Below are 26,365 nucleotides of genomic sequence, written 5' to 3'. Positions count from 1 at the left end.
GTGAACAATTTGAAATGGGTTTTTATTGCTTTTAATTTAATTGAAAATCTGTGTGATAAGCCAGGGCTTCGCAAAGTAATTAAACAAAGAAGTAGCATTGCGGGGGCGGGGGGTGGAGTTACGCTGAAATAATTACAGCCTAAAGGGAGAGAGGAGTTCACAGCAGCTCCTATGGTGAGGGCGGGTCTGTACAGCGCAGGTAGGATGAGCTGTCATTTCACCGAAAGAAGGGATTCTCGTAGGAAGTTTGTCATGGTGAATGGGACAATGCTGAGGAAAACAGTGATGTGTCAGACTGAGTCTTTATTCTTTGCAATGTCCTCTACAGTGGAGTTTCATTTGTAGTAGTTTTTGATCATATGCTACACTTAAGCTCAGGGATCCCAGGGTGAATAGCTGTTGTTCTTGTATGGTAAGAATTAGCTGTTGTGGTGGTAATTGTTATGAATGTTTTGTATTGTGCATGTAGGCAGAGTGATAGGTAAGATTAAAGTGTTGTTGAGCTGAACAGACACATTGGAGCCCCGAAGATCTTATAATCCAATTTAATGGTGCCAAAGGTAGTGTCTGCTTCCACTGAAAATTTTGTTAATCGGAAAGTGAACTGACGTGCCTTTTGTCTTCTTACCCACTCCTGGTCCCTTCTTCCTCCTGTGCCTGATGACAGAGTGCTCACCGCACATCTGTCTTTACTGTGCAGGGGGAAAGGTAGTGGCAATCACCATTAAACTCTGTCCTTGGGTGAGACTTTGTTCTGTAGCTTTACCTCGTCATTTCTGATCACGCTAGAAAGGGCAGGGAGAGATTTTTGAAAAATCTCCAGGTGATCCCCTGCGCCCAAACACAATCAGCATCTCTGAACAATTTCTGACAGATATTTGTCTAAGCTGGTCTTAAAATCTCTAGTGAGCGAGTTTCTAAAGCCTCACCTAATACTGTAGCCTATTTTTTTCTATCCTTGTCACAAGACAGCTTTTGTAATTCCCCCCCCCCCCACCTAACTGTCCTTTTCTGCACTTTAAGCCTATTATTAAAAGGTTGCCTGAGATGGATGCAACCAGGATTATGATGGGGAGTGGCAAATACTGTTGCTCCTCTACCAGCTGCAAGTGAGTACTTTTTGTAGAGGAGCTACAGCCCATTCTGCTCTCCACCACTCCACCTCAGTGCCTCTGCGGTGAAAAAGGAATGACAGTGCTGCAGAGAAGACATAGATCAGATGAGAACTAAAATGGAACTACTGGAGATGGTGATCTTTAAAAAAACCCCTCATTTTTGGTTTGCTATTTATAGGGGAAAAGCATATGCTGGGTGCAAAATTCCCCTTGAAATCACATCTGTTCTGAGGCATTTTGAACAATCTGTAGAAGCAAATTTTCTGTTCCACAATATGGTGCTTTCATTTTATTATTTTTTATTTTTTTTTAAAATAAAAGCAACCAACCCAAAAGTCCAAACATTTCAAAGGCTTGGTAGAGAGAAGGATGATTGTGTGGAGGTACTCTTCAGATACCCCAGCTTTCTGAACCTCTGAAGCAAAGGCTGTCTGCTCTTTTCAAATTTAGAAATCACTTAATTCACTTGATATTTCTCAAGCAAATCCCCACAAGGAGAAAAACCTAGGCAAATACTGGATATGCATATCTCAGTCTATCTGTCAGTCTGCCATAAACTTTTTCTAAACTCAAGTCAATTTAACTGTACCTGAAAGGAGAGCAGACATCTCAAAGAGAGCTAATTGCTATAATTTTTTGAAAATAAGTGGCCAGGTAGAGCAGAGAGAACCTGGATGTGCCCCAGCATAGAAAGAGACAGCTGAAGAAAATGCAAACAGGAGATGAGGCCTTCTAAATGTCCAGCTTTGCTTAAGTGGGACAAAACAGCTGCAGGACACAAAGCAGAAAGGATGCCGTTTGCCTTTGTTCTGATGATGAAGATGGTCTTTTTAGGAGAAAGAGTTAAAAATTCATTTCTCTCTAAGTGAAAGTTGGTAGACTCCTCCATATTTATTGTTTCTTCCAATGAAGAAACATCCTATCACCATGCCTATCACCATTGCAAAGCATGGTGATAGGCAGTGCGACCCCCCCCTATATTCATATATTGCTTTATTTATATCTTTTAATTCTTCTCCTAATGGCAAGCTTAAATATATTGGAAACAGGAAGGGATAAATTGTACTGTGTGAAGGTATTGAACTGTACTATCAATATGTAACCTGAATAGATACGCAATCTTAACTGAGCCTGTTCTAATCTTGTCTTGGCTTCTGTATCAGAAAGCAGATAAACAGGTTTCAGCTATTAAAAACTGTGAGACTGAAAGCAGGTTACCAACTCCCACACGTTTTTCAAGTTTCTACACTCATCCATGCGTATTTTGGGCATTTTACGCTGCAATAATGTACAATTTCCCCCCTTTTTTGGAGCTCTGCCAAAAACCCTCGAATACCCCAAACTATGGCTGTTAGAGGTAATGCTGTGCTTGAAAACCAAGGTCAGCTGTACAGATCTATCAGTGCTTGCGGGCAAATACTCCAGCCCAAAGCTTTATTGGCATATATTTGGTGTGTGAGTCTATAGTTAGTTGCTTCCCCCGCCCCCCCACCTCCCACCCATGGCAGATGTTACAGGCGTAGCTCTCTACCGCTGACAGTTTTCAGACAAGCAGTTTAAATTAAGACATCTCTTGGCTTGCAGGGATAGCAAAAGCTGCTCTGGTGGGTGCTTTTGTGCCTCCTGTGACTTCATTTTAATTGACGCATTAGGATCTGCAAAGTGAGGGTATTTTTTGCTTTGTGCAAATGCCTTGACCCTAAAAACCTGACAAGTTAGGGGAGGGCAGTTTCCTTGGTTTCCTGCTGAGGCAATGGTACATATATTCTTAAAAAGTAGGCCAGGATGTAATGTTTACTGCTGCTTCTCCCATTAGATTTTGTTATCCGTCTATAGCCATGGCTGTGTGAAGGCAAGAGATTGTGAAAAGCAACATGATCAGTGTTACCGTTGTGTTTGATTGTTCATGGTGTTCGATTGTTCATGAACCCTATTTTGTTCTCCCTCCATACTCCCTTCAGTTAGGATTCATCTCACTTTTAGCTAGGTGTTGAGTTTAAGGTAATTTTCTATGCTCCCCGTAGAGTTAGTGGAGAAAGAGGGAAAGAGACTCTTCCTGAAGGCAACTCATCTCATCTGAGATAGGCATCTGAAAGAGGTGTTATTATTCATCCTCTGGAGGTAACTGTCTCTTCATTGAGGATGCAGCCACACTAGATGCCTGACTTTTAGTTAGCAAAGTTAGAGAGATGAGTTCTCCTTTCACTGTCCTGTTGTCTGGGGAGTTGCTGCCTCCTTCTGATCTTTGCTGTGATCCTGTATCATAGCATCTGCAATCAGTTTCTTGAAGTATCTCCATAAGGCCCTATTCATAGAAGAGAGGTGTTGAATAATGACCACAGTCTCAAGATATAATTTCCGTCTTGAATCCTGGCACAGTTGTCATATTCTTTTCCTGCTTTTTAACAGCTTTCTTCATGACTTCTCCATTGCCTTTCACTATCCAGTTACTAACACAACCAGTATGGTGCTGATACGTGACAGCAGTATAAGCCCCACATCCCTATATGTCTGTTATGCACGTAGAACTGCTAAGGCTAAACATTGTAAGACGACTGTAAATTCTTATAGCCTACTAAGTCCAATAAAATGAAATTCCAAAAAATACCAAATTAGTCTCAAATATTCTAAGAGCTTAAGTCTCAGCCTTGCAACCTGACCTACTATATTTGTGCAGTCGTCCAACTCTGCAAGAGACTTACTCTTATAGAGGACCATCAAAACTAACGACACGTGCACTGGACTGACTGCAGTTGTAACATCCCTTCGGCTTGTCAATTAAATGAAAGTTCTTGCAGTGTCCATTTTGCTTTCGCTATTTGATTAGAAAGCCTCACATGAGACATTTGGCTGGCTTGAACTCACAGTTGGGGATGGAGAAGGTTTTAACACAGCTTGCTCACAAGCAGGCTGACTTCATGAAAATACCAGCCTGCGTTTTTTTCTTTGAAGCCGGTGTAGCTCTTATACAGAATTGGGGCTTGTGATTTGTGTGTGGCTGGTGAGCAAGGAAGGTTATGAGTTTCCGTGTGAGTTGATGTTAGTGTTTGTACTAGTTTGCCATCCAGTGACATTCTCATATGTGTATCAGGAAGGTGAAAGCAATACGTTAGAAAACCTCGAGGAGGGCTCTCTGCAGGGAGGATGCTCACATTACCTATTCTGACCTATGCAAGGTAACAGACCGATCGCTGCAGTCAGCTTGAACTCTGAATAAGCTGGATGTCAAATTGCAGATATTTTCTTACACATAAAACTCTTCCTTGATGTTTTCTTGTGGCCTGGTCCCTGCCTGAGTTTTGTCTTCTGGGAAAGAAAAGTATGATATCCCAAGCTTTCTAGGAAATTTGAAATAAGCCAGTGCTTGTTTATGGCACTGGATTTTCTTTATAACTTAAACGCTGTTGGTCAAATGAATATTTTAAATATGTTTTGCTTAAATGACTGTTGTTAAACTTCCTGGTAATCAAGCCTTAGGAAGAGAGGGGGAGCCTCAATCATGGTAATATTCAGCCTCAACCTTAAAGGCATCTTTCAACATTTAAATGAGTGAAGATATGTCAGGGTAGTATTGGGACAACGGAGTAATGAATCAGACCCCTGGGATTTTCTGTTTCCTGCCAAGTATAGGCATACATGGAAGTAGTAAAGCAAAAAATAAGTATTTGGATCTCAAGTGATACTTTGCAGAAGTCCACATCATTTCTTTGTGACTTAGAAAAGAATGACTCAGTTCTGAAATCTGGTGAAATACTGAACTGGAAAAACATTTTGACCTTTAAGATCTTTTTTTGGTAAAAAGTTCACATTAAACAAAGTTGTGGGCTTATGTTGACTTTGGTAATTTGTTCATTTGAGAGTGGAGCCCTCACTTTCCCAAATGAAAATTCCAGAAAATACTTTTAAATTTTTTTCCTGGAATTTTTGTTTTATTAAAAACATCTAAAAAATACATTGGAATCCGGATTACTTGGAATTTTCTCCCTTTCCCATTAAACCAAAACTACTTTCGGTTTAAACTGAGAAAAGTTTTTTATGATCTATTTTTTGGCCTTGCTGGTGAACAGAATCTGTAGAAAAGACTTGGGATAAATCAGTGGGTTTTGCTGTACCATGCCAGATTTACAATGCTAGCTCATACAAACTGACTCCCAGACTCTGGCGGGAGATAGCAACTTGTGATTTTATGTGTCCGAAGAAGTGCGATATGGCTGATGATACAGACAAACCAGTGCTCTTGAGAGAGTTTGGAGTATGGGAGGACTGTGATGAGGAGCTAATTTATTAGCTCCACAGGATGGCAAGAAAGAGAAGATGAGTGAGCAAGCTTGTTTGACTATGTTCGCCTTTCCCCGCAGCGAAGGGGGAAAGGGACTTTTTATCTAGTGAAATGACTCCCATTTTCCATTCTTTAGGTATTTCTTTCCTTTTTTTTTTTTTTTTTTTTTTAAATATCTAAACTCCTTTATTGATTCTGTTTTGCCAGGGTGATGGTTTAAATAAGCTAGAATAACTGGCACTCAATGGTAAGACCTACCATCCTCCTGTCAGTCAGTGCTGTAGTAAAGGCCAGAAGATGCCCTCCCTGACCCAGAAGGAGATGTGAGCTGAGCAGGCAGGACCTAAAAGCCATTCTCACTTATCTCTCTACGTGTTGGTGAGGTGCAGATTTGGGCTTTGTTTTCAAGAAGTAAAAGGTCTCTGTTTCTTCACCAATTCCCAACAAGGATGGGGCGGTTACTTTTACTCTGGCCCTCCTGCATCTCTGGTGGTATGGCAATAAGGATGGAGAAAGAGTGCAAAAGAGGAGCGGGGGTAAATAAGGTAGTGAAAAATTATGCGGGGCCTAAATGGGGGTGAGAAAGTTTAATATGATTATTTATTGTTATTGTTTTCTGAAAATGCAAATCTCTACTCAAACTGGCACGGATACAGCAATCTGGAGTGCCAAGGGTTGGGCAATTAATTTCTTTCATCTAAGGCAGGGTCCTGCCAGCCTGTTGTCTACCAACAGCTAACAATTCTGGGTAAACAAAGCTGTAATTTGGTGCAGAGGGAACCAGGCAGAGAACGGAGAGACGGATGGGCCGCGCAGTGGGTCAGACAGAAGGGCTCAGCTCAAGCGTTTCATGCGGTGTCTGGAAGGGGAATGTGAGAAGTGGGAGGGCAGCAGCTGGAGAAGGTTATCGGGGTGTATTTCCTTTAATGCATCAGGATCTATTGTGTGTGTGGCCTCTCTGCTGGCAAAGAGTTTTGCGGCAATTTCAGCAGCATGAGTATTTCTTTCTGACTTTTCTTTTTCCCCTTGCAGCGCTGGTGATGGTCCTGAATAGCACGAGTGTCAGCTGGAGTGCCCGCATTCAGATTTTTCTTACCTTTTGCAAGCTTGTAGCAATTCTGATAATTATAGTCCCCGGAGTTATCCAGCTAATTAAAGGTATGAAATGAAAAGTAAATGCTTTTAAAGTGCTTTTATCTTTACCCTCCCTAGTCTTTCCCCACCTGCCTCCACCGAATAATGCTTATAGCAGCAAAATCTCTTAATTAGTCTGTGCTTGCTTAACTGAAGCTCTGTACTGTCATGTAATTGATTAGAAGTGGAACTACACTGGGGTGAACTGGTATTTCCTTCAGCATGCCAATGAGTCTCTTCAGATCAGACTCTGCTTTCAAATGAGCGAAAGGATTGCCCTTCTCTGTAATTTGCCTTTGGCATGAACTTTGTAAAAGGGGCAGGATGGGTTTTAATGGCAGATGGGCACAGCCTTGGTCCAGGCAGAGTATGTGTCCTTTAACTGGGCTAGTGCCTAGTCCTGTTTGATACTGGGTATGTGGTGGTGGAAGGGGCTCAGAATATATGAAAGAAACGGTATCATGGATGCTGTCCTACCCTTTTGGTGATGTAAATTGTGAAGTTAAAGGTGCTGTACTGGCAAGAGAAACTGTAGTTAGCTATTGCTTTCACGGGCTTCCTGCCTGCAAGTACTGGATTCTTGTGCCGCATGCGTGCTTTACTTCTTCCAAGTGAAAAACTAAAGCATACCTAAAAACAATAGTCTGGGGCTAACCCAAGCATAGGAAAGGAAAGCAGAAGTGTTTGCAGGGCCAGAATTACTCTACGGACTTTATCAGTGTTGCTGCATAAGCAAGGAGCGTGAAACCACACCACTGTTCTCCCCAGCAGCGCCCAGCACAGACGTGGCGGCGCAGGCCTTTCCTTGGCTCTCTGGAAGTCGTTGCGGTGAAGCCGTGCTGGCAGAGAAACTCTTTCCACTGACATATGCTTAGTTACCTGAAGAGGCTTTTCCATTACAGCCCTATCAGCAGCGGGTGCGAGATGGTGACGGGCCCCAGCTCACTCTCGTTACAATAACGCTGGGCAATAACTAACAAAGCACAAGGAGCCGTTCAGCGCAGAGGGTCAGAACGGGCAGCACTTTTTAATGAATTGGTGGCAGATTAAAAAATTATCACGGTTCTTGGCTCTGTCCCTGGGGATGCTCTTTTATGATGCTTCACAAAGCCTCCCATCTGAGTCAACAGCACAGCATTAGGCTCTGCGGTGAGCTCAGTTTCTCAGGGATGGGCGGCTCTCTGTGGTTAGAAATAGACTCTGAAATAAAAGTTTTCCTGTGTAGCACTCTGCTGATTCACTATGTCTGTTTTCATGTTTTTCACTTCCTCTCTGGCAGTTGCAATGCCTCTTCCCTCACCTCCCTTCATGTGCAAAATTTCTCTCTCTTCCCACCCGCCCCATTTTTCCTAGACCTTTGGAACAGGCCAGACCCAGGTTTGGTTGGGGTTTGCTGCCCTTAAGAAGCTCAGATAGTGTCCCTGACTCCCCACTGGGACCTTCCTCTGGCCACAGCTCTTCTTTTACCCAAAAAACCTCTGCATCAGTGGGAATTTTGACTGAGGGCTCAGTAAAAACCAAATAAAGGATAGAGGATTTGGCCCATTGCTAATTTAAGTCTGAATGAATTCTGCTTCTTTCTGCTCCTTTTCTGTGGAGGATCATTGCTTCTCAGGAAATTTGGGATATTGTAGGGAGGTCTTACAAACCACAGAGCACCTTGTAAATAAGTAAGAGCATAATACAGCTCTTACATGTTGTCATTTAGAAATACATAATTTTTACTTGCTGTAATACTAATACAATACTGACTGTAATGTGGTAGGGAGTTACTAAATTTTTCAGTGGTAGAAATGTTTAAGATACTGGGTTTGTTTACCTTAAAAATGTTGCTCATGAGTGAAATGCTAGCAATGTCCCTTCCGATTAGAATGTTAAACAAGTGAAATTTGCCACAGCAAAAACTACAGAGCTCATTCTGCTCTTTCATGTTGATGTAAGTCACTGCCGGACATGACAGTGCAGTGAGCGTCATTAAGCTCAGAATGCTTTGAAAAAAATTAATAGGTCAAATTCTGTTACTGCATGACTGGGGATGCCACGAAACCTTTTACAATTGCTGGCAGATTACAGCTGCAAGGGTTGGGTCAGAAATTAAGGTCAAGGGCAGAACTTGAAGTTAGTGAACTGTTGGGTGATTAAATGTTCCTTGGTGTGATATATTTATTTGTTTTAAAGTGGGAGGTGACCAAAGAGCTTATTTTTCAATATTGTTTTTGTTCATGTTGCAGGAGAAACACAGCACTTTAAAAATGCCTTTGCGGGGAATGATGCCAGTGTTATGGGATTACCACTTGCTTTCTATTCAGGAATGTATGCCTATTCAGGCTGGTAAGTTGTTGAAACCTATAAGTATTCGTCCTGAAAACAAGCACTAATATGCTTTAACAAAGAGATTTATTTATATGAAGAAATGAGTAGCACTTTCTACATCTTTTGCCAAACTACATCATGTAGTAAGGGTAGATCTCACCACCGTTCCATATGCTCAGTAGTTATTCTGCAAGCAGCTCTACAAAGGACAGATTTTTCTTCTCCAGTGTACAATAGGTAAACATGCACTGAACAGTAAAGAAATCAGTCTTTTGTTTCTGTTCTTAAGATTAGAAGTACAGGCAACAAGAAAGGAATGTTCTTAATTTTTCATTAGGCATGTTGATAAAAGGATAAAAGGGATAATGAAGCTTTAATTTTTGTTGAACAAGTCAGTAATTACACGAAAAACAAATCTGTGAACTGTTACAAAGTTGTGTTGACCTCAGCCTTCGCTTTGTAAAAGCAGTGTTTGAAGAATAAGTGAACCATGATAACATCAGTATAGACCACAAAACAAGGTAAAACCTCAGATTCTTATGCCTCTTGCTCCGAGAGAATTGGACCTCACTTAACAAGAAGTGCAACTGGCTCGCATAGAAGTCAAGTGCTATTGACTGTGAGCAAAGGTATGAGAATCTGCCTTCAAGTATTCTGCTCAGAACTTTCTTTCATGTTCTTTCCCTCTCCCCCACCAAAGTACACAGCAGCTGATTTGAAAGGTGCCACCGCTCTTCGAATCTGCCTTGCGATTTATTCATGCTTAGTGAGGGTTCCGCGTTGCACAGTGCCAACGTGCTTTTGCAGCAGCGGTGTGTGTGTGGAGGAAAGACTACAGTGCACAGAGTGGGCTTATTCTGAGATAGCTTTGTCTGCAGGTCTTCCCTTTCCTTTCCATAGCCTCACAGGCAGCCAAGTTCTTTACCTTGCACAAAAGGCGAGGGCTGAGAGATAAGGGTTTTATTTATTTAATTCGGAGGGACAATGGGCTGAGCATTTGAGTTCTATGCCTGTCTGTAACTCCCTGGTTGCAGGAGCATTATAAACATGCACACTGAAGTACTGAACAGAACTTTTATATTAAAAGGGGGAAGGGGGGGGGGACCCCAAGAGAGTCCAAAGACTTTATCTGTGATAGATACATAAGAAAAGAGCCTGGCATTTTGAAGCCTCAAAGAAATTGAACTCATTATGCAGACGGTCTCTACTTTCTTCCCTCTCTCTCATATAACTGCCTCTGTTTCTCATATCCATACGTATGATGCTTTCTCACTTTTAAAATATTAACCTAGCAGTACATTTTTCTATGAAGGCAATTTTAAAAGCTCTTTAATATTATTCATCATGGAGGCAGAGTTTGTTTACTGTAAAATGCTACATCAAAAATAATGTTATTCTGCCGCGTCTTTCCTATTTCTTTCCATTTTCCACCTAACATTCCAAAGCCCTACAATCAAAATAATCTCTTTTTTTCCTTTACACCTTCTGACTTTTATTTCAAGGTCCTTATTTGCCACTTATAAAAGGAATTAGCAGGAAAAGACCTAATTTGGCTAGTGGTTCTTCCCAGCTGCCTATTTGTCTTTGTCACCAGCTCAAATTGATTGCCGCAGAGCACAGAAGAGCAGACCATTAAGTGGAGTGTCAATACCCTTGCACTATCAGTTTCATGGGGCTAAATCAATCCAGTAAGCTGAATGTGAAGGAGTGTTGCAAGTGTTGGTGTTGCGTCCCAGGACGCAGGCAGAATTTTATGCATCGCCTATGAGGCTATTAACTTTTAATGATACAGCTTTAAAGAACAAAACAAAGGTAGTATCTGTTATATGTGTGTGGGTTCATCCTGCGAAGAGCAAGTGTAGACTGTTTGGTGTATAAAATGCTGGGTGAGAAAGGACAAGTAGAGAAAAGAATGCAAGGAAGCATGTCTTTGCATCAGTAAAAGGACTGATGCAGGGATGTCAAATTACTTCTTTCTAGACGCGGGACTAAGACCACAAAGAAGTAGCTGAACATCTTACTCATCAGAAGCCATCTCTCCCTTGAACTATCCCAACCTCTTCTTTTGTGCTCTGTGCACTACCAGGTTTAGAAACAAGTACTGAGGTCATTGTATAAGATGGCAAATCTAGTTTTACAGAATTTCAGGCTCGGTCACAAAATCCCATTTTTTAAAACAGCGAGCCAGTACTAACTCGTTCTGCTAACCCAGATCTGGTCCAAGACTTATGATGGAGAAAAGTTCCCAGACTTTCTGCCAGATCAGGTACCATTTGTTTATTCACTGTAGCACTGTTGGGTCCGATATCATTTGTCTTCCTGCATGAAAGTAGAAAGCCAGCATAAGCACTGTATTGACCGCTCTGTTTAATTAGCCAGGATGTGACTTTGTGCCCGTATCTGAGCCAGGCACATCTGTGTGATCCAGCGATGCACAGACCTAGTGCTAATAAATGCAGAACAGAGGGTTCAGTGACCTTGAGGCTTATGGTTGCTTTGTATGCAGGGCTGTACCTGGTGAGTAGTTCCTATGAATTCCCATAGGTAGCTGTCTCTTGCACGCTGCTGGAATATGACCAGAGTGCAACCTGTACTGGAGGTTGTGCAAGAGCACGCAGGACTAGCAGCCTGGGTTTGTGATCATATATGACACACTAGTGTCAAAATCCTGGTTTTAGGGGGTTTTTTTTGAGGCTTCATTTATTTTTATTGTTAAGAAGTCCTTGCTGAGTACCCTGACGAGAATTTTTGCCAATATAACCCTAAACTGTGAAAGGCTACAGCTACAAATGGAATATGAAGCTTGAGGGTGCATATGTGTTTGTGTATAGGATTAGGGTAAACCGTAATTTGCCTAGTATGCCGGGGGAAAAAACCCTGATTTAATTCCACACTGACATTACATAGCTTTTGACTTTTTTTCTGCTTTGCTGTCTTTTCTGTGAATTCCCTTCATGAGTGTGGGGATGAGGGAAGGTTAAATCTCACACTCTCCTTAATCCAAACACGGGTCTTCAAAGTCTACTATAATTAACAGCAGTGCTTAACTAAAAGCATTATCTCGATTCTTTGGGAAAGAAATACAGAGTCAAAATCTACCAAGCCCTTTATAATACGTTTTATAACTCTTTTCTAGGTTTTACCTCAATTTTGTTACTGAAGAAGTGGAAAACCCTGAAAAGTATGTACCTAATGTTTTTCTTGACTTTTGAAAAATGGTCGTAAAATTTAAAATGCTATAAAAGTAGTGATCTTCGGAAATTCTGCATGCTGGTCAAGTTGCTTGCTTTCCAGCAGATCTGGTATCTATTTGAATTGCAACTGTTTGAAGATTTGCTATTTTTGGCCTGTCGTGACCTTGTTATGTATTCTGCTTTTATGTGCACAGAAAGCAGAAAACTAAGTAGATCTCCGGGGCTCTGATTCTCCCCCTCAGGATACAAGTAACTATCAGTGGCTCCTTTCAGTGGAAGTTACTGGTATCCTGTCAGGGAAATCTTGCCCAAGAAACTTATCTGCTGCAATATTTGGCAGTTTTGCTGTGTTTAAATATTAATCAAATACTTAGTTCTACTTCTTTTAGAAGTCTGAGAGTTGCAGGATCTTGAATACACATAGCACAGCATCCGATCCAATTAAGCCGAACAGGGGATATTGGTGGGAGTCTGTTTCAAACCAGAGATGAATACTCTCACAGCACCTGTCTGTAAAATATGGGAAGAAAAGCTGTCCTGTTAGGGAGAGTTTGATTTGGCAGATCTATTTTGGTAGATAGGTTTTGGTACGTGCGGCCAGTAATAAAACAATATTAACCTTTTCTAAAAATTAAAGAAAACATGCCTTGTCAAATCAAATTGTGGTCTTTGAGGAAACTAACAATTTACTTGATTAAAAATTGATGGGTAGATATAATTTTCTTAGGTTTTTAAAATAAGATACCTGGCTGGGTACCAAATAACTTAGTGTTTAAAAAGACCCTCAGCACTGTACATTCAGAGAATGTGAAGCTACATATCTGAGATATGTAGAGAAAGAAAAAAAACCCCAACCCCAAACAGCCATCAATGAGGAGCATGTAGAAGGGTTTTAGTTGGTTTCTTCAAAGTCTGAACCAAGCCTGGTGCTGTTCAGTATTTTCTTCAGAGACCTGAAAATAATTATAAAGAAATTGATGATAAAACATGAGGATGGCAGAAAGACTGGCAGATTTCCATTGTTTCAGTGCCTTTGAGGTGTCTTGGGTGTTAACAGGCTCTTTAATGTGATCTGGATATGTATAAGGAAGGCTGGATGCTGAAACCAGACAAATGCAGGTAGAAAATACAGCATTAATATTTAATAAGGTGGTTGACTAATCATTAGCAGAGATACCTATGTACAATTTGGTTTTTCACTGGTAGTCTTCAGTTCAGACAGAACACCTTTTTAGAAGCTGTGCTTTAGTAAAACACAAGTTATTTGGCTCAGTGGAGAGCAGCTGGCTAATGCTTCCCAGGCCTGGGACACACAGGAACTCAGGCTAGATGATCTAGTAGCAAATCTGGGTTTAACTACCGAGAATATGTGTGCTTTATAAAGTCAGGGAGGCAGAGATTTAAAAAAAACCACCACATATTTTCAACTTTTGAAAAACCATTGTATGGCAGGCTGGCTTGAAAGGAGTGAAGTGATTCTGGTCCAAGATTTCTACTCCTTCAGGAAATTCTGGGGAGATGGGTTAGGAGCCAGAGTCTTGGTGAGATGATCAAAAGCATTTGCTAGAAGCAATATAATTTGTAAATTATCATGTGGTTACCATCAATACTGTGTGATGTTTTTAAACGTGCACATGCCTACCACCTTTTGGGACCTTACATACACTTATGTGTCTCTGCAGTTCTCTTAATTGTATGGTGATTAATTGAAATTATTGGTAATTTTCATTGCAGTTGGTTTATATTGACTTCTTTTTTCTTGTGGTTTGAGTCAGAGGAGTGCGTATTTTTGAACATATTGCCCTCTGCTGCGTAGGACAGAAAGGCATAGTTCCTTTTCTTTTTTAACTAAGCACCCATCGAAGGATGTTGTATCACAGCTAAGAAAAGTGGTGTGGGTTAGATTTCGGGATTTTCTTCCTTGCAGCTGGGATGGGAGGGAGGGAGAGACTCTCTCCTCTGCCCCCATCTCGGGAGAGCTTCTCTGTTCTCCAGGTTACCCTTGGAGAGCTGCTGAAGTTAATTGTGCTGCTAGTGGGGATGCAGGACCAGGGGGCAAGCCACACAGCCTGGCTGGCTCGGTGTATTCCAGGACAGCTCTGGAAAAACCAGCTCAATGTTACATGTGCAATGTTGTCGCAAAGCTGTTAAAGCTTCCCTTCATCACTCTTCTTCTTGGGGTTGTGCTTTGAGGGGACAAGAAGGGAAGATGCCCAGTCTTTTCAGCAGGGTGCCTGGGGTCACAATCTCCACACAAAGGTACAAATATACAGTAGAAGAGATTGGGATTTTAAATGTTGCTAAATAAGTGGCAGGTGAGGGCAGAACAAGTGGATTGCTACTGGCTGTGCTGACGGAGACCCCTGCACCACCCATAAATGGAGATTCTGGACTCCATTAACCCAAAACAAGCAATTAAATGAAACAGTTGGAAAATTATTTTTTTGTAATCCAGTTGCCACCTGTGACTGGCTCTGTTGGAAAGATGTCCTGCTGAACGGGGACCTGCTCTGCCACCATTCCCAAAGATACAGGGCAAGGGAATAAAGTGGACTAATCCCAGGGGCAACAGTCTCAGCTCCCGCCAAACTTGGTGCAGGCATTAGGTGAGCCACTAATCGTGCTGCTGTTGTAGGCATTTATTAGAACTCAATTGCTGCGGAGGTATTACGTTAACTGTTTTTAAAAGGCAAGAGGAAAGTACAGGCTTGAACCACTTAGGCTGTAACAGCTCCAGGTGTGCAATTTGTAATGTTTGTCAATGGTTAGGGATGCAAATTACTTACAACGACAGAGGTGAGCATGGTGATGCCTTCTGCACTGCGTGTGCCAAGGTAAATGTTTGCCTGAGAATCAGTCACAGTTGCAAATTTCCAGGTGTGCAGCAGCTTCTAAAGTAACTGACAGCTGGTGCCGAGATGAATGATCGGCACCGTCCCCATGTTAACCGGCCTGCTGCAAACCCGCAGTGAAGTGTACCGAAAGAGTTGTGGGGAGGATAGCAGAGTTACAGCAGGGGGAATGCGGAGAGGCTCTAGCGGAGAAAGGAGTTGAAGTGGACCTGCCAAGGGCCCACGTTTGTTAAAACCTGGCTTTAATCCCCTTTTTTTGTGGTGAGTCCTGGACTCCCTCTCTGCTGGTGTGGTACTGTGGAGGGTAAGAGAAAGAGAGAGATGGGTCTGGGCCCTAGAATACATCCTGAAATGCACAAGAAGGTGGAAACATCTACTTTTAGACATTAATGTTTTCCAGATAGGGATTGCTTTGTTTGCTGGGGTGTGCGCGGCACCAGGAAAGCTTGCTGGGGTACAGCAAGTGCCGTTGGAAATGTAGGAGAGAGGCAGGGGAAGGGGGGATGCTCGTGACCTTGCCTAGCTGAAAGCCACCTTTGTGCTCCAGCGGAGTGGCTGTTTGTACAGGCAGAAAGGGCTCCCGAAGGCTGTGGGAGTCTGTGTAGGTGCAGCAGTCTGCCCAGGCGCAACAAATTGCAGATTTAGGTCTATAAATAGGATAAATACTACGGGCCTGAGGCACTGAGATACTTAGGCGATATGAAATCTTAGAGAGAGAGAGCTGGCGCAGACACAGTGGAAGTGAGCCAAGTGGAGAAGAAGCGCCCTTTAAATTATAGAAGGGAGAATGGAAAAAGGAAAAAAAAAAAATCTGAAAGTGAATGCCACTACTTTTTGAACAGATTTTTGGAAGTAGTGCTGAATTCTCACTTTGGAAATGTCACAGTCCCTTCTTTTGTATAAGAAAAAAGACATTATTATAACCCCAGTTATCGTAAGATGTAAAAGTAGCTGTTTCTGCCTCCTGCTAAACTCCCTTTTGATGTCTCATTTTTAAGCCTGGACTCATTTCTTTATTCCTCTTTGTTAAAGTGCTTCCCTCATACAGCATTAGTAGGATCTGAAGCAACACGAAGTTGATGTTTGTTTTACAAGAAGCTGTGGTTGCAGTGTTCAGCTGCTTTAATGTACAATTTTTTTTAAAAGAGCCTGAAATAATTTTATTATCAAGAGTATGTGGAACAACATTGCAGTGTAATAAGAAATTTCTTTTACTTTTGAAAATTATGCTTTGCATATGTATGCTGGGTCAATAGTGATCGCTGTTTGAAGTGAAATATCTGAATAATCCTTGAAGCAGAGCTTCACCAAAATAACCTCAAGAAGCCCCGTCACGTGCAGCTTTGATCTTTTTGATTTTCTTACATTATAAGGATCAGCCCTACTCAAACTGAGGTCGTACTGTATTGTCTAAATAATAAGTGAATGAAAGAACAGCCGGGTCTCTGAGAGAGAGAATTTGTCACCTGAAAATTGACAGGAGCCGTGTTGCCTGGAGCAGTAAATTTAGAGGACTGGAAATCAAGCATGTTGAACTTTCAAACTCATTTCTTATACATAGTCTTTGAGCTCATCTGTATTCTTGAGCATCCACTCTGTACTCTCAAGAAAGAGACCAAGTTTTTTCAATCAAGACCCTAAAAGCAGCTCATGCCCAAATGGCACTTCCCTCCTCCCTTCCCAGGCAGAGCAGAGTCCAGGATCAGAGCTTTAGTTTGTCAGGAATTTTGACGGACTCCAGATGAGAAAATAACACAGGAGTGTTTCTACATTACAGCAATGTCTTCAGAGTCTCATCAAAGTCGGGGCCAGATTGTGTCAGATGCTGGCCAAAGAGAATCCTGCTTTAAAAAAATTGTTCTACGTCCTCAGTATGAGCAGATGATGAGCCCAAACACTTCACGTTATAAAGATTAGGCTCTTGTTGGAAGAGAAAGAAAATATTATTTCACTTTAAGGGAAGGGAAACTAAGACTTGAATTCCTTAAGGACTTTAAGGAAGTCTGTGATCAAGTGGGCAACTAAAGGTAGTAATTCAGAGTCCTACTTTAACTCAAAATCATATTATTTCTTTGGCAGTGTAAGTTTTTGTTAGTGTTGAACTTAGGAAATATTTTTCCTTTAGTAGTCTTCAATTTCAGTTGTATAAAATGATAGAGAGGAGATTTTTAAAGGACGTGCATTCTGAAAATATTTTACAGCAAAAAGTTAGATTCCTTTGCAGTTGCAGTTAAATATAGCTGCTATTTGGCAAAATCCTATCTCCTCCCCCCCCCCCCCCCCCCTTCCCTTATTGGGCCATTTCATTTGCAAATATTCTGTTTCTGTTTGTAAAATAACTTTGGTCCAGCCCAGGCAATCTATCATTGTTTAAAAAGTTACACAGTGCAAAGAACATATTATTGAGATGTATAGTGTTTATAAGCCTGGTCTCAGATTGATAAATCATGTCTTGTGCTGTTGAAAAGCCAAGAAATGAATTGCTTTGCTATGACCTTGGGGTCTGAGATTAGTCAGTTTGTCTATTAGATTTTTCCAGTGTTCTTCTCACTTCATTTATTCCTCTTTTCTAAGGAACTGAGAAGCAGTAGATGTATAACAAGTCACCAAGGCTTGATGTTATCAGACATTTTGTAAAATCAGGATATCAAAATGTTTCATATAATCTGTTTTTATATTGGGTTTAAATAATGTGAGTGTCATGTCTAATTAATCTAATGTGTACCGCCCATTTATATTAATTACAGTTTAAAGTCACACTTTGCATCTATGAGGACTGAGTGAGAGAAATGTGATATTAGAGGGTTTTTTCAGCGTGTCTAAGCATTACAGAGATGCAGATGGATGGGAGGGGAATGGTGGCTAAGACACTAAAACTCTTCCAGCTCCCTAGCTGTTTGTAGTCATCTGATTTTGGCACTTCACATTAGGATGCACCCCCCTTCCAAAATCAATCAGAAACTTGAATTGCGCTGTTGCTCACTATCAGTCTAGTCCCTGACTAGTTATTCCTAGTAATCATAACAATGAAAAATATTTTTAATGTTAATTGAGAGGATGCAAGACTTGCCATTTCTGCCTCTCTGCTTCTTTGTTAATTTTTGTTATAATTTAATGACAAGCTGTAGTCTGAAGATGAATATTGATATTGATTATCTTAGGCACCAGAAAAGGAACAAAGTCAGAAATTTAGCTCCCTTGTGGCTGTGCTGTCTATCATTTCAAACACACCTCATCACTGCTTTTTATTCAGGAAAGACAGATGATGTAGTTGAAGCACTGAACCAGGACTCAGGAGAACTGGCTCAGGCACAAACTTGCTGTGAATATGGAGGGTGTTACTTCATCTTCTCTCCTCCTCTTTTCCTCCCTTCTCTCCTCCCCTTCTTTTCCCTATCTACTTTACGGAGTGGGAGGTATCACCTCCTAGCTTCATTTTTGGAGTATTTACGTCCTTCCAAGGTCGTAAAGAGGTAAGCCATGGGCTATGGGGAATGAAAAAAAGTTTATTTGGATTTAAAAATCTACACGCCTACTTCTTGAACCGAAGGCTTTAGCAGATTTATTAAACCCAAGGTGTGGCTTCTGTAGGTCCCAGTCCTGTAAAGTCTCATATGGTATCAGGAGAAGAAGGAAGCCTGTGTAGGTCCCTATGTGAGTAACCAGCACGTGGGGGTGTTCCCCATGGGGACACAATCTTATTTTAAAATAAACTTTGGACAAGCCTTTCTCACAAAGTAGCAGGGCATAAATACAGTTCCTTCCTTTTAAGTCTGATGCTGGATGCAGGTATCCTACCTAGATGCAAGCAGAATAGCTTCGGTACCTGGAGTTTGAAATCTTTCTTGTGCTATTCTGTTCCACTTACTCATAAAAGATACATTTGAGTCCAGTTTGTTTTCTTCCTGTCAGGCTACAGTGCCAAATATTCAGTTCAGAAGTTATAGGATTATATTGTGAAGTTTTATCTGAAGATAATCAAAAGAGACAAATGCTAATCTTTCAAATATCTTGCAAAGCCCATTTGCTCATGTGAATTCATCAGATTCCCTTAAAGGCAAAGCCAGGTCTGTTAACTGAGCATTTGCATTTATTCTTCGATATATTATTTGTGTCTTGGGCTATTTGTCTATTTGAATACTTATTCTCCATCATAGTATGAGGATATTCTAATTACCCTCCCCCCAGCTATTTTTATGTGTCACTTCAATGGAAATCTTATTCTTTCTAAATTTTACTGTACCTAACAGCACAACAGGCTACCTAAATTCCCTCAGTTCTCTGCTAAACATCTCAGAAGATATGTCCAAACACTGGTGAATCCAACATCACTCTCCACAGCTTAACTGAGCCCTGTGTGAGGGATAAAATGATAGATTCACAATCACGTCTTCAGAGCTACAAAATCCTTTAATAGGGAGCTGAATCTGCCAAATAAAGAAAACAAACTAATTTACTAGATCAAATATACTTACACAAAACCAAGCATGGGTTTTGTTATTTGTAAATTGTATGAAAAAACCATTTAATTAAGAATTTAATTCATTAGTATATGTGTGCATTTGGGAGGGAGAAATAGACAATTACTAGCTCATAGGGGAGCTGGCTCACCAGCATGAAACTGTTCTTGATGAAAGGAACTTTCCCTTACTTTTGCTCTCTCACTAACCTTACTAACTACTTACCGCTTACATGCCTCACATCATCAACTCATTCATTATATTTTTTTTATAAATGACTGATAATTCATTTCTGAAACTAAGTATTTCAGTCTTGGATGCATGTTTTTGATGGGTTCAGACTTCTGAAACCTCAATAAAGGAACTAATTTTTTGCACTTCATGAAAAAATATTAATTAAAGGATGCTGCTGCTTCTCTTGCTGCAAGCTGGAAATTCTCTTATGAGTGGGATCCAAATGTTCTGAGTTGCTGTGCTCTTATTTATAATCTTTTTTTTTTTTTTTTTTTTTTCACTAAAACTCCTAGTTTGGGAGACTTTAATTGTCCCATAGTTTGGTACACAAGGGTTTCCCAGACTCTGTTGCTTGAAGATCATGGGAACCACATCAGGCTCAGAATTGCTTGACAAAATATTATGTGGGATGCAATGCAGGCATTAGCTATGACATGATATGCTTCATAAATACAGCTTTCTAGTAGGAAGGAGTAATTATTACTTAATTTTGCACCCAATCTCAGCTAATTTTTGGTGATAGTTTGAGGCAGCTTGGCTTCCATTCAAAACCAATTACAAAGCTGGTGGGGAGAAATATTGAAAATACTTCTTGGCCAGCTATGAGCTCAGCTTAGACATAGTAGTATTGCAGTCAGATTTGCTTGCAATGCCTCCTAATTCCTAATGAGGATGCTGGTAAATCAATAAGGAATAATAAGCTTTTATAAAAAGCCAGCAGACTTCCTTCAGGACATACTGCTTTTGCTGCTGCGCTGTCTTGCATGTCAGTGAGTGGAACTTAGAGTCACAAGTAAAAGAATCTTGAAAGAAAAGTCCATGCTGGAGCAGCAGATGCTGTGGCAGGTTCCTCTGAGTTCTGTCTCCAGCTTCTCCTTCTCTTTCCCCTCTCCATCCCACCCCCTGCGAGACGTGTTGTATATGCCCTAACCTTGACAATCTATTGGTTCTGCCAAGGATGGATGCAATTAAACGAGCCACGTGTGAGACGTGCAAATGTTTCAAGGGCTGCAACTTGCTTGTGAGCTGTATTTGGGGCCTGTCTGTGACAGGATTTGGTGAGGGTCACTGAATCCCCAAAATATTTCCAACTAGCTGGAGTGAACAAAGGAAACTGATTTTAACTGTGTTAGCAACTTGAGTTAAAACAGGGAAAAGGTCAGGATGGAATTGAAACTGGTAACCCAAATTAAAATCCAAGTAGTTGGGTTCTTTTGGTTTTTTTAACTTCAATTACATTGAACTGGATTTTTGGGATTTGATAAGGTGGATTATCTCGTACTCTTGTAGTGCAGACTTTTCTTTGGCCCTGCAATTTTCGAGAGTTCCAGTACACTAGCTACCATACATAATATCTCCTAATTAACTGAGGATGCGGAGTTAGTCCTTTAGTTCTTATTTTCCCTGTTCTACAAGTTCCTCCTACCACACCTGGGTGTCCCTTCCCCCACGGGTGCAGTGGGTCCTTCTCAACAGCACTGCTGTGTCATAAGAGAGAGGAAACCGAGAGCACAGCTGGAAAACAGAGTGTGCCATGCAGTTTGAGCCTGGAGTGATCCAGATGTATGCAGAAAGACACTCTGCAAACCTGAATCCCCTGCCTCGTCTTTGACACATGCACTTTGTGTCTGAGCGGTGCTTTGAATTCACCAGGGCAGTATATGCAGAGAGCAGAGGGGCTGGGAGGATGACTCACTGCATGAATTCACCTGTCGTCTGGAATAGGGATCACAGACAGCAAAGGCTTCAGCAGCAGAGATAACAGAAAGGCTGCAGATTTCATTGGGCACTATTCCTCTTCCTTACCTCTGCAGGTACTTGGAGGTAGCCGCTGAGTGTGCGTACCGCTTTCTAGAGGTTGCATGTTTTCCTTACGCATTTAGTTAGGAGCTAACCTAATGGATACTATCACAATCTAATAACGTTCAGGAGTGTGTATGTGACACATACTCAACATACATTATTATTTCTTTTTCCTTTTCCCTTGTGCAGTTTCTTTTTTTTGTTGTTGTTGTTTTTGTTCTCACCCCATGTTTTTTGGTGCTTATATCAGTGCTGAGTCCTGTGGTACAATTCCACATCATGAGAGAGAGAGGTGATCCTTGGGTGCAGTTTTCAGGCACCAATATCTTTTTGTCTTTGGCACCTGCTTTCTAAACCCCAGTTTAGCATTTGAATTGGTTCAGCTGACTTCCAGTCTTTCTATGTCTTTCTTCCACTTTATTATCTTTCTATTTTAATATAAAGAAAAAAAAAAGAAAGCTGAGGTTCTGTTTAGAGATTGACTGCAGTGAAGAGCTACCTGTGACAGGGTTTAAACTGATATGCCAGTCAATATGTGTAAATTAGAGAAGAGACTGATGTAATCTATAGCGTCTGTAAAGGTTTCAGAGATGTACCTTGATCATTAATTAAGACAATAAGGATGTCTCATAAAATTACTGTTGAGGAGACTAATAATTCACTATCGAATGAAGAAAGGCAAGGTCACTTGTATAATTACCTGTTCTAACATTTATATTCCTTGTATAAAATGCTCCTACTCACACAAAAGTCAAGCTGATGGCTGTGGAAATATTCAGGACTAGGAAATGCAGATCTCATACCTAAGCTTTGAGGGCATACTAAAAAAAAGAGATGTAGTTGTCTTTTTCTATTTGTTCTGTTTGATTTTGTAGTATGATTTATTATTTCATGCAGTCAAAGTTAACTTATAGCACATGCCTGGCATGGGTGTTTAAAGAAGAATGAGTGGAAAAATGCAAGAACAAAGATGAATGCTATAGATGCAGGGTTAGATCAGTATTGCTGTGCTGGGTTTTAGCTGTGGATATGTGTATTGAAATTAATAGTGCTATCACTATTCTTTTTCTCCTATTTGTCTGATATAGGATCTGATTCCAATTCCTTTTGTATCTCAAGAACATAATAATGATATTGCAAAGATGTTAGTACAGAAATCAGGAAGGTAGTCAGCTACCTGAAAAATCAAAGATATTCAGCAAACGTAGCTGGAGGATGGAAGGAAAAAGAGAGGCGAAGAGAGGAATTGCAAAGGCAGAGGCCATAATATCACGCTGATATATGGCAGGACAGAGGGTTAGTAGTGGTTTTGTTCCTGTGCGTGCTGTTAGGAGGGAGGAGGGTAAGGCAGGGTGGGAGAGCAGGCTGCCTGCGTGGTGGTCTCCCCACTAAGGCAGTGTCCACGCTGCGGCAATACTTCAGAAGCCATTGCTTTGATATGTTTGTTTCTGTTTACGTAGACTGTGGTTTTAAGATAAAAGGCCCAACTTGAAATGAAAATGACTGAACGGAATCTCTCAGAATTCTGGAAACGCTTGAAACTTCTTGGAGATTACTTGTAGTTCTGAAAAATGGATCGTTCGGGCAGGCTCCTGCTGAAGGAGAGGTGTCCGCTGGGTGGGAGATGTTCCTGTGGGCTGGCTGGGGGGGGGGAGATGAGTGGGCAAGCAGGTGCGTGGGCTGCCGTGATGCATAACCTTATTTTTTCTGATCCAGGAGTAGTGGAGAAAAGGGGTCTGGGCTGATCTCTTCTGCAGGGGTTGAGGATATTTCAACATTTTGATTTTTACAAGTGACTGCCTTTGTCAATTTAAGGCTCATGATGTAAGGTGTCATGACCGGGTACGGGTGAAGTTATTGCCCGGAGCGTACGTGGAAGAGGCAAACATCTACACAGAAGTGGACGCTGAAGAGGCAAACCCTCAACCGGGTTTCTCATCCTCTGCCAAGCCCCTGGCACCTCTTTCGAGGAAACAAATTTCAGGGAACTCTGCGGAAGCTTCCTGCCCTCCCTCCTCCTCCTCCTCCTCTGCAGGGATGAAGGTGCCTCCCCGGGGTGCCGAGCACCCCGCAGGTTTCTTCGGAGCTGACTGGCTGTCGCGGAGAGTCTTGCAGCACCTCTGGCTCGGAGTTTCACGGAGCTTTGGGGGCTCCAAGGTGTAAGGATGCAATAAGCCTACGTGCTGGCTTCAGCTCGGGATGGTGGTCTCCCCAGCTGTGTCAGCGGTGGCTCAGTTTGTGTTGTGCAGCGTCACGTCACTACGGAGCGGGTCGCTCCTTTCCAGCCCTTGCAGCTTGGTTCGCTTGCTGATGTGATAACCTGCTGAGTGCGAGGTGTGTTTGCTTTCCCTTTTTTTTTTTTGTTTGTTTATGTGAATCATTGTTACTATGAATCAGCCCTCCTAAGGAAGTAAAACAAATGTTTATTCACAGACTCCCCCGGGTAGTTGGCAAAATCCTAATCTGCCTTACCAGCAGGCTAATGTAATATAGCAGCAAAACAATGTAACCTTCGAAGTTTCCACTGCCCTGCGTTTTCCTTCATTTTCACCATCTGAAATACATGCGAGACTAGTTTAACATCTATTTCCCTTGCACTGAGGGACATAGCAGTACCTGTTCCCTCTTTATGGGAACCCTGAGCGGCTCAGCAGAATATTCATTGCGGGAATAAAAATCTCTTGCAAGACTGATGTACTGCGAAAGGTCCAGAGCTGTAAAACATACTGTATTTTACTGGAGAGATCATGGGTCTCTCAGGGCTAAGCTAGCTCTTCTCTTGGCTGCAGTGAAGGTCCCAGGCTCTCATTAGGCATTTTCATTCTTTTTTGGTGGTTCATAAGCAGGTGGCCTGACTGAATTTACTGGAAAAGAGGTGAGACAGCAGTGCATTAACAGTAGACAGGAAAGTGAGTAAACTCACCAGAACAGTTATAACCAGATGGGGGGGAAAAAAAAAATTGTCCAAGCAGGGATCAGATAAAGCTGTGTCTATACACTTACAATGTCAGCCACGGCACTGAGTCCTTCGTGCCAAACATACCTTGCCAAATCAGCAAACATTGTGTCTACGTAAGAATTACTGGCTTGAGAAGCATTTTTTTCATTGAACTATGATGTATTGCCTCTTTGTATGCTAACCCAATGCCTGAAAACCCTGATTGCACTTGGCTGATAACCGCTATCAGACCATGCTTTGGGCTAACAGCTGGGTAAGGTGACAAAGTGTGTGTCCACGTGAGGTGGTTCAGAGCCTGCCTTTTCTTACAGAGCGGGGTCTGTGGCTCCCCCCCAGCTCCACATTTATCACCCTGGGTCCTGTGGGGGTTATACTCTTTGTGAAAGAAAGCACATGTGGTTTATACAACTTTTGGTGTTGATGCTGCCCTGCAGTGTAGGCAAAACTCTCCTGGGTTTTCGCCTTCCTACTTTAAAACAGGAGCCTGGGTTCCTCTGACACTGGTGCTTTTATTCCCTTATTTACCAATGGCATTAGCCATGGGGGAAGTGATTCTGAGCACTCGCCTTAACCTTTCGGTCTGAGATTTAAATCTGGGTTTCATATAGCACTGAAATCTCACTGTAAAACCCAGCAGAAACCAGGAAATTCCGTATGAAATTGGGTAGGTGTAGAGCAGGCTTTGCTCGTGGGTACTGCCAGCGTAGGTTACACCCTGTCTGTAGAAAAAAAGGAAGTCTTACAGCTGTTTTTCCTGTTATTTGTAAAAGCAAGCCAACACCACTACCTATGGGTCGTTATATATGGCAGAGACTGCTAGTTTAATTCACAGTGTGATGTTCTGACCTGTGTACTGTGGTGCATCCTTTCCTGGCTGCAGAAGAGGATGAACCTCTTTGTGTCCCTTTTGTTTCCTTTTCCCTTAAATGCTGAGCCTCAAAAATGACAAAGCGCAGAGTGCTAAGCCAGTGTTAGGTGAGCGCGGTGTTATACCAGAAGCTGTAGCAGCACCTTGCATGCCATTAACAGTAACCTTTTATTAAAGCACCATCCAAAACTTCTCTAGGCTGATGCTGGCAACTGCCTGACAGAAAGTGAGATAGCATTTTTTACTGGTATAAAATACAAAATGGGAGAATAAACCACAAAGGAATGGGCTACTAAAGTTGCAAGAGTAGTATGTTCTTTATTGTACGCGTGTGCATCAAATCAGAATTTTATAACTGCACAAACAGTTATTAACACATGCCATGTCATCGAGAGTACTTATCCTTTAGAACAGCATGATCAAAATATCAACAGCAATGGTGTTATCATACACAAGAAAAGAAATATATTCCACTTGGTTCAGCTAGCAGAATAACTTACTCAACTCTGACACAGTCTTTTTGGATGAGACATTCAATGGGGTTGTCTTATTTGGATTGTTCAGCTTTAATAAGTAGTGAAATTGCTGACTTGTATTTAAGATACGTAATAGTCGTATCAAAACAAGACAATTTGGCTTTGTGCATCTTTCCTGTAGATAGGCATATCCCTTTCTGTGTGATCATGGAATTTCCATCAGAGAAGGCTGTGGGTTGTTCTTACTCAGCAAGTGCTCGGATTCCTATTCCCCAGCACACCTCTTCCCTACGTGGTAGCTGTTTTATGTGTGTGCTTATGGGTGTACTGATGTTCTGGAAGCCGGTCGCTTACAGTGTAGCTTATACTTTGATATTTGGCTGTGACTATGTTGGAATTTTAAATACGTAGTGACAGTGATATTTTATTTAAGAAAAGAATGCTGTTAACTAACAACCCATAAGGGTTTTCAATCATTTAAATTACAGTACAGCCTGTATCCATGAACTGTAAACTAAGAGGATTTCTATAAGATTATAATGGCTCCAGAGGAGCTGTGAAGTGAATAATCTGCATTTTACAAGTTGCACTGCTGTGGTCTATTATGTCAATCCTCATTCAGTTGTAACACTTGTTGTTGAGCAAGTACTGTTATTTGCATCTTCACCTTGTCATTAT

The 26,365-nt window shown here is 41.5% G+C and overlaps 1 protein-coding gene across 2 annotated transcripts in view; it reads left to right on the top strand.

Moving 5' to 3' along the window:
• Positions 1-26,365, top strand: part of SLC7A11 (solute carrier family 7 member 11) — a 61,711-nt gene that overhangs the window by 10,000 nt on the left and 25,346 nt on the right. For both annotated transcript variants that reach the window (XM_009924569.2, XM_069779308.1), the window contains exons 4-6: positions 6,427-6,552; positions 8,760-8,859; positions 11,978-12,022. In XM_009924569.2, the coding sequence (XP_009922871.1) occupies positions 6,427-6,552; positions 8,760-8,859; positions 11,978-12,022 (271 nt within the window). The remainder of the gene's footprint in view (positions 1-6,426; positions 6,553-8,759; positions 8,860-11,977; positions 12,023-26,365) is intronic.

The sequence above is a fragment of the Haliaeetus albicilla genome, chromosome 1, assembly GCF_947461875.1.
Source record: "Haliaeetus albicilla chromosome 1, bHalAlb1.1, whole genome shotgun sequence".
In the NCBI taxonomy this organism is placed as follows: domain Eukaryota; kingdom Metazoa; phylum Chordata; class Aves; order Accipitriformes; family Accipitridae; genus Haliaeetus; species Haliaeetus albicilla.
The sequence above is the reverse complement of the archived record's forward strand: the minus strand, read 5'-3'. Positions and strand labels throughout refer to the sequence as shown.